General features: G+C 39.2%; 1 protein-coding gene across 2 annotated transcripts in view; it reads left to right on the top strand.

Moving 5' to 3' along the window:
* LOC105836684 (transcription factor AP-2-epsilon) overlaps positions 1–11935 on the top strand; it is a 106265-nt gene that overhangs the window by 56970 nt on the left and 37360 nt on the right. For both annotated transcript variants that reach the window (XM_028194224.2, XM_012680882.3), the window contains exon 4: positions 637–688. In XM_028194224.2, coding sequence (XP_028050025.1) covers positions 637–688 — 52 coding nt within the window. The remainder of the gene's footprint in view (positions 1–636; positions 689–11935) is intronic.

Here is an 11935-nt window from a genome sequence, read left to right as displayed (position 1 = left end):
TTTTTTACAGAACGTACACAAGCGGTTATGTTCATATCAAAAGTTTCAGCGTCCGTTAAATAGAATGTCAGAACGGTTGTTACAATACGGGACGGAATGCTGTAAAACATACCGTACTTTGCTGCGGTCGAAAATATTTTTCTTTGCTTAAGCAAACACATACCGAGCAGTCGAATGTTGTACGCAAAAATATTCGTGAAAAGGAAGTAACAGTAGCTTAGCTCTCGACACAATAATGTTAAATATTTTTATGTCCACTTTTTTATTTTTATCACAGATCTTTTAAAATTTGAAAATACATGAGATGTATCAAAAACTAAATATTTCCTTTAAATCACAGACAAGTCACAGTGTCTAGAATTCAACACAATTAAATTTTATAATGCTGTAATATGAAGGATTTAATATTGAGCTTAAAAAATTCTGAGATTCTGAAAAAAAAATCAATATAGATTTATCAATTTTTTGTAAGTAAGTTTTTTCTTTTAAATACTTCAAATACTTAATTTCCTGTAAAAGCAATATATGAGTAATTCATATCCTTACTTTAAAAAATTGTCTCGAAATTCTTTAAAATATCTATTTATAAGAAAACAAGCTTGATATTAGATTTAATATGAAATATCTCTGTTTTAGAACACAAATGTGGACGACGGAGGGTTCATGAATGACTTGCCATTATTAAAAAGTAAGTAGCTGCACAAGAATGTTTATTATCTTCTAGTTATATTCCACAGATATATATTCAGAAGCGTTTATCGCGAAATCATCAGTGTTAGTGCCGATTAACATATCTCGCGATAGTTATCTGGCGTACTCCCTCCTGCGGGGATATGTTCTTTGAATTTCGACCTGTAATTTTACGTGGCACATAACACAAAGCCGGGTTCCGCGATCGCGGGATCGTTCGATTCGGAATTTATTCAACAGGGGCAAGTTTACACGTTGCATAAAGTGCAACGCATGTCGTCTCGAAATAGCATGGCGCCGGCGTAATCCCGACACAAAACGGCCACTGCGCGACCGGAAATATAAAGTAATCGCACCAGCGGGACTTGTCGCCCTTAATTAGAATTTATCTCTCTCTTGCTCTCCGTTGTGTCAATGGCGGGCGATCAGATTTCTAACCGTTTGTGAAGATAAACCTACCTACGATTCTATCTCTCTCTTTGTGCGTGTAAAAGTGACACACACGGTGGGCTCTTATGTGAACAACCTTCATTCCTCTCGTAATACGCAATTGAAAGAGATCATAAGAACCTGCAAATGGCAGAATTATCAAAGAGCGTCGCATTGAATCGCGATGCATTATCGATGAGTTTGCGTGCACGATCAAAAACCTCCTGCTTTCCTGGAAAGTTTTCTGTGTAATAAGATTATGTTCTATATTTATAAAGATTAATTATTGAGATATAAATTTGACTTTTATCGAGCTTCTTATTCGTGTGTAACACCATGTTGCAAAATATTGTCTGCTATTGTATGCAATAAAATATATATTTTTACTCGCTCATTTACATTTCAAAGAAATAATCTTTATAGGATTTTTACACTCGTGAATTATGATAAATCTGATTTAAGGATGTATGTGTTATATTTTAAAATATCGCAAAAAATTTTTTTAATTTTACAAATTGTTTTATTATTATGTTTGAATATTTTTATAAAGTTTAAACCCCATTCTCTTATTAATTTAAAAGTTATTTATTTTTTTGTTTATTCTCTCTCTCTCTCTCTCTCTCTCTCTCTCTCTCTCTCTCTCTCTCTCTCTCTCTCTCTCTCTCTTTTGAGCATTACATAAAATTTTTTGTGTACTTATTTACAAATTTGATGAGGAAGTAACATTACGAATTAAATTAAATTTTGTATATATAATTTAAAAAATTTACTTATTCGTTTAAAAGTTTAAACGTTATTTACCTAAAACTGCAGTATAATAGAATTATTTTTCATTATTTTTTTTTGTAAGTTTTAAAATGGCTTTAGAGCCAAAATTCAGATTTACGATCAAAATTTTTTTATGTGAAGAAAAAGAATAAATTTAAGAAGCCCGCAGTTTTTAAATTTCTATAATTTTTAGCTGGTACTGTAAAGCCAAAATATTCTAAATTTATTTCCCGAACAAAAATATTGATTCCCCGAATATCAAATGTTTCAATGACGAATAAAATTCACGCATAAAATTCCGCCCGATCGCGACGCGCGATTGCATAACTTCGAACAAGTTGCGCGGAGAAGGAGGATGTTGTTACAGATCACAGTGGACGTTGATTATAAGGAAACTTGTACCATGCCCAATTTCGCGAGCGGTACGCTCGTGTCAATGGGAGATCGAATCGCGGATAGCGTCTTGCGAAAGTATCACGCCACCCAAGATCTATCGTATCCGATCAATGAACTGAACGGAGAGGACTCCCGAGAGTTTGCCGTGGAGGTTACACCTATGACTGAAATATATGTAACTTTCAATCTATGAATTAATAACGAAACGGTACCGTCGCCCAATATGGTAGCGGCAATTTTCGTCGCCATAGTTTGAGAGGATGTCAAAAGAGCCGCGTTTGCTTTCTCTTGGTTAGGAATCAAAGTGAAGGGAACATGGTCTGGCTTAATTTTTAATTTTAGCGTTCCAATTTTTATTATAAATTTTATGAAGATATCATGATAAAACTACAATGTGTAAGAGAATAGCATGTAATGCATGAGTACGTAGTTAGGAGTAGAAGAGATGGAGGGCGCTGGCGCGACCGACGAGAGGGAGGATGAACGTGGTCGAGCGGTAGTTCAGTTGTTACTTGACCCGAGCCACGAGAACCAGAATAAAGCAGTTCTTACGAAATTGTAATAATTCCTTTTCCGCCCTAGGCCCCTTACAGTTCAGAAGTGGGATCGACGAGCGATCGAGTGGTCGTAGTTGTTTAAGTAGTCGGTTCGTTAAGTAGTCGGTTCGGGCAGCGATATAGTGATCGGAAGCAAGGAGACGAAACGGCGAGGGCAGCTTAGTGCGTGTGGCTCTCGAAGACGTATTCGTGATCTCGCAACATTGTTCGGTGGCTGGCAGCCGCGATTATATTAACATTGTAACGATTGATGGTGCCAGTCTCGGTTTGAGAGCACGGTAAATCGCGTCGCGCCATTGCCGCCTCGAAACATATCCATTGCAACGGAAGGGACGCCATCTTTGTGCGCGGTGGACCCATTTGTTTCGAGATCTTTCGACGCCGAGACGATTGACGGCTGGGAGACAGGCTTACGTCTTCAGCGATTGTCGGTACAAGTGACCACATAATTGTTGTGCAATGGCAGCCGACCTAACAGTAAATGACCTGAAAGAGATTTTGCGCGCGAAAAATCTCAGTACAAGCGGCAACAAGGCCGATTTGGTACAGAGACTAGAACAAGCGGATACAGATGGCACTTGGGTAGCAGAGTGGAAGCAGGGACACCAACCTTCCCATAGCCAGAGCAGCGAGATGGACGAGATGAGACAGCAGTTGGCAGCAATACAGACTACGTTGGCTGCATTGACTATACACCTAGAGACAAGACCGAGGACAGCAGCTCCATCGTCAGGGTCGACAGTGGACTTACGAACGGGCCCAGGAATTCCCCCTCCGACCATTGATGCAACATCACAAGAAGCCGTGGCGCTGATCTCCGACCAGCCGCCGCGCATATCTATAAGTGCGATGGCCGAATTGCTAGGGCCATTCGACGGCAGGGCGGAAAACTACGAAGGATGGGCACAACAGCTGGAGCTGATACGCAGGACGTACAGGTTAACCGACGACGTGGCGCGTCTTATTATTACGGGTAAGCTCAAAGGCAAGGCACTAGATTGGTTTCACTCGCGGCCAGAACACTTAAGTTTACCCATTGACGACTTGATTCTAGAATTAAAAAATATGTACTTTCCGAAGTTGAGTAGAATGCAATTACGCAAACAATTCGAAAATCGTGTTTGGCAGCGTAATGAATTGTTCAGTGAATACGCACACGATAAAGTGATACTAGCTAACAAAGCTAAAATTGACGAGTCGGAATTAGTTGATTTTCTAATCGAAGGTATTCCCGATGATATCTTGCGCGATCAAGCGCGTATGCAACGTTTCGAAACGAAGGCCGATTTACTTATTGCTTTTGAGAAAATTACCCTTAATAAGAAGAATACCACACAGAACGCGAACAAGGACGTGCAGAAACAAGCTAACGATAAGAAGGGCTTTGTTAAGTCAAATCGCGGAAATTATGAAAATAAGACCGACGTAGAAGGTAATTCGAAATCGGAGAAGAATGAGAAGCGCTGTTACAATTGTGGTACGTACGGTCATCTATCGACTGCGTGTGACAAAGAGAAAAGGCCGAAAGGTTCGTGCTTTAATTGTTCGTCCTTGGAGCATACGATTAAAGATTGTCCCAACGCGAAAAAGAAAAAAAACAATAACTCTGAGGTTAGTAATGTCGAAGTAGATACGAATATCGATCGCGATTATTACCCAACGGTAACGTTAAATTTTGAAGATAACGAACAATTTGATATCCAGTTATCTACCCTATTGGATAGCGGAAGTCCTATTAGTTTCATTAAGTTCCAATTTGTAAAACCGGACCTTATCTTACCTTTAGACGACGGTAGCAAGAAATACCATGGACTTAACAATTCAAAAATGAGCATTATCGGAAAAATAGAAGTTAAGTGTATGCTATACAATTGTACGCGCGGAATTAAACTCTTTGTTGTTAAAGACGAGACAATGGTCTCACCAATGATTTTAGGTCGGGATGCTTTTAAAATATTTGGGCTAAGTATCGCCAGGCCTACACATTCTACCGATAACACTAATACTGACGGCGCGCATTTGAATGAAATCATGAACATCGAAGTTGAAAAAATAGACATCGCAACTACTTTAGATATCAATCCGGAAATTCCTTTTAAATTTAAAGAGCAATTGTCGAATTTGTTTGGAGAAATCTATGTTAAGCCTACAAGACCAAAAACTCCTAAGATAAGAACGGAACTTCGTCTTCGACTTAAGGCACACAAACCTTTCCAATTTATGCCGAGACGCTTGGCTTATTCAGAGAAGAGCGAGCTAAAAAAAATAACTGATGACTTATTAGAACGGGAAATTATTAGAGTAAGCGAATCCGAATATTCGTCAGCCGTAGTACTTACAAAGAAAAAGAACGGGAAAATACGGATGTGCATCGATTTTAGAACGTTAAATAAATACCTCGAATCGGATAACTATCCGCTACCGCTCATTGACGATCAAATTGATGTATTGAGAGGAAAAAAATATTTTAGCTCACTCGACCTGAAAGACGGTTTTTATCATGTGGAAATGGCAAACGACTCTATCAAATACACATCTTTTGTTACTCCGTACGGGCAATTTGAATTTTTAAAGATGCCGTTTGGATTAAAGGTTGCTCCGAAATATTTCCAAAAGTATGTTAACGAAATACTAAAAGAATTAATTGACTCGGGGGATGTCGTTGTCTATATGGACGACGTGTTGGTAGCAACAATAAATCTTGAACATCATTTGACTATCCTACAGGAAGTTTTTAAAATTTTAGTAGAAAACAAACTTGAATTGCAAATAGCGAAGTGCCATTTCCTATTGACAGAAATAAACTACTTAGGCTACAAGATTTCGGAGGAGGGCATAAGTCCGACAGAGCGAGGAACTGAGGTAGTATTGAAATATCCGGTACCGAAAGATTTGAAAAGTCTTCAAAGCTTTTTAGGTTTTGTTTCTTACTTTCGCAGGTTTATCCAGTCATTTTCATTTGTTGCAAAACCACTTTATGACTTACTAAAATCTAAAAATCAATTTAAATTCGGAAGCGAGCAATTGGAAGCTTTTAATAAATTGAAACAGCTGTTGGTAGATGCACCGATATTGGCAATCTATGATCCACGAGCGGAAACAGAGCTCCACTGTGACGCCAGCTCTCGGGGATTCGGAGCCATCCTCTTGCAGAGAGGGACCGATCGCAAGCTACACCCCGTTTTTTACTTTTCAAAAAGAACATCGGATGTCGAAAGCAGATATCATAGTTTTGAATTAGAAATGCTCGCGATTATTTACGCACTAAAACGATTCCGGGTATACTTGTACGGGATAAAATTCAAAATAGTCACCGATTGCAATTCACTCGCATTAGCATTGAAAAAACACGAAATTAATCCGAGAATTTCGAGATGGGTACTAGAGCTTCAAAATTACGAGTATACGACCGAACATAGATCAGGAACACGTATGACACACGTCGATGGCCTCAGTCGTTGTAACTTCATAGGAGTCGTTGAAGATAACTCATTTGAAACAAATTTGATACTTACACAAAACCTCGATCAAGCAATAGCGAAAATTAAAGCCGACACGGAACGATCGGAAAGTAAAACTTTCGAAGTGCGGAATGGAGTCGTATACCGAAAGGTCGGTGAAAAACTACTTTTCTATGTACCTTCCGAAATGGAAAAAAGCATTCTCTTCAAATATCACGACGAGCTGGGTCACATGGGGGCAGAAAAAGTAATAGATATTATAAGCAAATCGTACTGGTTTCCACAATTGAAGAAAAAGGTATCGGATCATTTGCAAAACTGCTTCAAATGCATCGCATTTAAACCGCCATCAGGCAAAAGCGAGGGCAAAATTCAAAGCGCACCAAAGGGCGATAAACCTTTCGAAACCATACACATTGACCACGTTGCTATTTCCGACATGCGAGTCAAAAGCAAAAAATATATTCTTGTAATAATAGATAGCTTTACAAAGTATGTTAAATTATATCCTACGAAGTCAACCACGGTGACGGAGGTAATCAACAATCTCGAAATTTATTTTACGTACTATAGTAAACCGAAACAAATTGTAACGGATAGAGGATCGTGTTTTACCGCAAAGGAGTTTACAGACTTTACACAAAAACGTGACATCGTACACATCAAAATAGCTACCGGCTCGCCACAGGCCAACGGTCAAGTGGAAAGAGTAAATAGAACCATCGCACCAATGATTGGTAAATTATCCGACACAGAATGCGGTAAAAATTGGACAAAAATCGTCAACGATATTGAATTTGCACTAAATAACTCAATTCACAAATCAACAAAAGAAACTCCTAGCATGCTTCTATTTGGAGTTACTCAGCGGGGTAAAATACACGATCCTATAGCCGAATATATTAATGACAACATCAATAACAACACTAGAAACTTAAGCGATCTGCGGGCTAAGGCAAGCGACAAAATTATCTCACAACAAAACCAAGTAAAAGCGCAAGCCGATAAAAAAAAGAAAGAACCTTTTAAATACGGAATTGGCGATTACGTAATGTTAAAAAACATAGACACTACCGCAGGAATATCACCTAAAATAAAACCTAGATTTAAAGGCCCGTACGAGATAATAAAAATTTTACGAAACAATAGATATATCGTAGCAGACATTTCTGGATGTCAGGTCACACAAAAAAAATACGAAGGTGTATGGGAACCCGCAAATATGCGACTATGGCGAAAGCGTAACCAATAAGACCTGTATTTATAATACTACAATCATAAAATTTTTTTTTTTTTTTTTTTTTCCTATCTTTAAAACTTAAAACAAATTGTAACGCCGTTCGGGACGAACGAGGGGTCAGGTATGGCCGAACTGTAAGAGAATAGCATGTAATGCATGAGTACGTAGTTAGGAGTAGAAGAGATGGAGGGCGCTGGCGCGACCGACGAGAGGGAGGATGAACGTGGTCGAGCGGTAGTTCAGTTGTTACTTGACCCGAGCCACGAGAACCAGAATAAAGCAGTTCTTACGAAATTGTAATAATTCCTTTTCCGCCCTAGGCCCCTTACAAATGAAATTAATGCAACAAATGCAAAGACAATCATTACATTAATATCAATACTAGAATTATGAAGAATCAAAATAAGTATATCTACTTCTCTACTGTTTAAATATATTATATATATATATTTTTTTTATAAAAGGAAAATTAATTAATGTAATTATTTACATTGCGATAAAAGTCAGAAAATCTGAAAAATCTGCCGTTATAAATTTAAAAGAATTAATTCATTTTGAATACTTTTATATCCATTTCTATCAATGTACATTAACTTCAATCACGATTTAACTTATTTTCATTTTTTTTCTAATATAATATATTCTAATTATTACCGCGGATTTCCTGAGATTCTCTCATCCGCGATTTTTATTACAATGCGTAAATTACATTGATTAAATTATCTTCTCCCTTTATTTCTATTAAAAATGATATACATAACACAAACGTTAGTAATTCTATAGTGTTCAAGCTCGATAGAGCGCACAGAGGATCCGGTTATGTTGATATAGCGATTTAGCGGCGTCAGAAAACGTGTGATTGTAGGAAACAACGACTTTTTTAGGGCCCACATACGTATTGCGCGACGACCCTCGTTCTCGACGACGTTAATTCTTCTCGCCTCTTCGGATCGTCGCGTCGCACAATGGCCGAGAAAACCTACCGGGACGCGTGGAGTCGTGCGTGTACGCGCTGCGAGAGGAGGTGCGAGGGCAAAAAGAAAGAAAGGACAAAAAAAAAAGGAGAGAGAAATACAGTGCGTGCCCGCGGGCGGATCGGATTTCGCTTATTGTCATTGTAATTTCTTGGCGGGGTGTAGTTTTCGGGGCGTTCCTCACCACAGGGGTATTACCTACAGATGGCTGTTTGTTCGAATGTCACCGAGGGTTATTATATGCCTCGTTACTCGTCCTGCGACAGCTTATTTGGCCGGTCTCCTTTTCGATTCCGCTTCTCTCCTGCTCTTCGCACAATCGTTCCTTCTCTCTGCTCTTCCTCTCTCGCACGTTCCTCTTTTCCTCCCCGCGAATCTTTTTGTTTTTTTTTTGTTTCCAAAACCGGTACGGGATACGTGTGAGATGCAACGTTAATCGGAAACAATGTTATTTAAATTAAATGTTAACTCTTAACGTTCACACTTCGTGAAAATCTTATAACGTTCACAGTGGGGTTGTTTAAACCCCAATCACTTATATGCTTATCGTAATAAAGGCATTGATTGTTTTAACTTGAAAAAATTACTGGATGATTCTTAAAGATCCTTTTTTAAGATGCAATTGGGTTTTTTATAAAACTTGATGTCAAATACGAAGAAAAAATTCGAGAAGCGGAAAAAACTGAAAAAAATAACTTTCATTAAAAAATTCATGGCTTTTGATATTTTAAGCTAAAAATTTAATGAGATATTCTTCCGATGGTATGCTTTGAGGACAAAAATAGTTTAATTATGCCCGTTTTAAATAAGGTATTTATTTTGAGAATCAAAGCAAGTGGATTTTGGGGTAAAAAACGAACAATTTCTACAAAGTATACTTATTTATTTATGAAAGAAAAATGTTTTTTTATTGATATCGATATGTATAAAAGTGTTCAGGATTATTGATTTAATGTTATTTTTTTTTAATTTAAAAGAAGCTGTACACAAAGTCTTTTGAAACTGAACTTTCTTAGGGTCTTTAGACCACACAGTGAAGGTTGAGGATTAAACGTAATAACATCTAACGATTAGATGTAACGAAGGAAACTTGCAATATTGCTCCTTTTGGTTGCGGCTTGTTGGATCGGGATACCTTTGACTTTTTTATATATATATCTAGAAATTCATTCGTGGTAACTTTCTATGGGTGACAGAACGTAAGACTCTTGTACACTTGATCGTTCCGAATCGGTGATAGTAACGGCGATATATTATATATCTATCGGTGTATAGAGTTGAGCGCGTTCCGCTTCTCAGAAGCCGGTTATACAATTATTGCGGCTTACCTTGGCTCCATCACTCGACGACGACGACAACGACGACGACGACGACGACGATGACGGCGACGTGCTCCAGTTTAGCTCGGCTACGAAGTATCGAGGACGAACGGATTCTTTCGCTAGCGATGACGCTCTACAAAATTTTTTTGATCCTGCAGCTACAACATTTGAAGCGAATTGCAGGCAACAAGTTTTCATTCTGTGGGCCATCGTTTCGATTTACGAGTACATTTATTTGCGTACCTCGAAAAACAATCGATCCCCAACGCGTAACGGATCGCAGCCGGAAACAACTCGAAAGCCGATATCTGTTTTCGGGGAGGGGGGGGGGAAGGGTTGTCTGTTTTTTGCAAACCGTACTGCGATATATTTTCGAGAGAGAAAGCCAAGACTAACGGTCCACAAGCACTGTTCTGATAAAAAATATTTACGTGCTTCTATCTCGAAAATTATTACTCGCGACATATAAATATTGTATACGAAAGTACAGATCTCTTCACTATGTGTTTGCTAATTTACTTAAGGCAACACGTGTTCTACAACACGAATTTGCACGGTTCAATTTATTATCTACGCGGCACAGCCATGAGAAGAATCGAAAGTAATTAATCATTCAAAAAAGGCCACGCAGTTGTGCAACTTTAATGGCTCTTTTCTATTCGCGCTATTCAATGTCCTCACTTTGCCGCTTCTCGCGAGCCAGCGGATGTTAATTACCGTGTTCTTTATTTCCAAACCGATTATATCTTGCGACGGCAAATCGGTAGATTATGATAATAATCTTCACCCTTCGCATTTGCCGGAAGGATGCCTTTTATTTAAACATACGCTCGCGAAAAAGTGAGTTTAATTCAAATCCGGATCACGCGGCAGCGTCACGAGGGAAAAGTACGCTAATCGATTCCAAATATTCGAGTATCGGCGAGGTGTGAGTGCCTTTCTTACACTGTTCGGCAGACGGGACCGCGCGTTTCGCGCGTGGTCCCCACGAATGGAGGGCGTCCACCATCTTTGTATAAAGGCGACTAAACTTCTAAAATCAACCCCTAATGAAATTAACGATCGCCACGTCGCTCGTAGTTGCCCCGGGGGCCAGGTGGATCCCTGCCTGGCGGAAGCCCTCACGGCGTGGAGCCCCTTCACGGCCGAAAAGTCACACCCCATTCACATCATCTAACCAATCGAGGTCGAGAAGTAAGCGAAGTCGTTGGTACGCGTCGATTGGTTAAGTTTCCGGCGCGTTGATTGCCCAGGAAATTATTTGTGCGTGTCCAGGACGCACGTGTTGAGCGGGCCCGGCTGTGTACGCGCTCAAGGCTATTCGCGTATAGAATGGAGATATTTCGCATATAGCGACGGCAGTCACGTATAGTGGCGATAATTGTCTCACGCTGACGCGCGTGCTCCCTCCGAGCTTTGTTCGGGACACGAGGTTTCTCTCTTATCTTCCGAAGTCGTCACTTTGTCGCTACGGAATGTTAAATGGCGCGCACCGATGTCGCGACTCCACATAATCGCCAGTCCGGCGAATCCGGATTTAATTTCGCTCAAAGTCGCGACGCAAACGTCCGTTGTGGTTATGAATTAAATGCGATGCAAGAAAATTGCAGTACTACTAGTCGTAGTAACGTTTACACACGGGATCCCTAAACGTTACATGTGATTCCAGGCTGATCGTTGTTACCGAGAGCTTATGCAATATTTCTTAACACACTTTGTGCTATATGTGTCACGTTGAATTTTTTATTCAGGCTGCATAATATTTGAATATAGAATAGTTATCATCTCTAGCAACATACATGGTCTGCACAGACAGTCGCGGAAAAATAGCATGGAACGTATTAATCCTTTTGATACAGAATGGAGCGCAATGGAAAAAACTGTGTGGGCGGAACATAAATACTAGTTTTTACTCTGAGCGCATACACTAAAAATAATGTTTTGCTGATGCAGATAGATTTCTAGATGTCGCAATCAAAATTCATCGAATTTTTGTAGAGTTTTGATGTCTGCTGCTCTCTAAATAACAATCAGTGTATTGTCATTGATTTGTAGTACACTTATGATAATTAGTGAGTATTCATTGTCTTTTAGTAAT

The sequence above is a fragment of the Monomorium pharaonis genome, chromosome 2 (genome assembly GCF_013373865.1).
Source record: "Monomorium pharaonis isolate MP-MQ-018 chromosome 2, ASM1337386v2, whole genome shotgun sequence".
Classification (NCBI taxonomy): domain Eukaryota; kingdom Metazoa; phylum Arthropoda; class Insecta; order Hymenoptera; family Formicidae; genus Monomorium; species Monomorium pharaonis.
The sequence above is the reverse complement of the archived record's forward strand: the minus strand, read 5'-3'. Positions and strand labels throughout refer to the sequence as shown.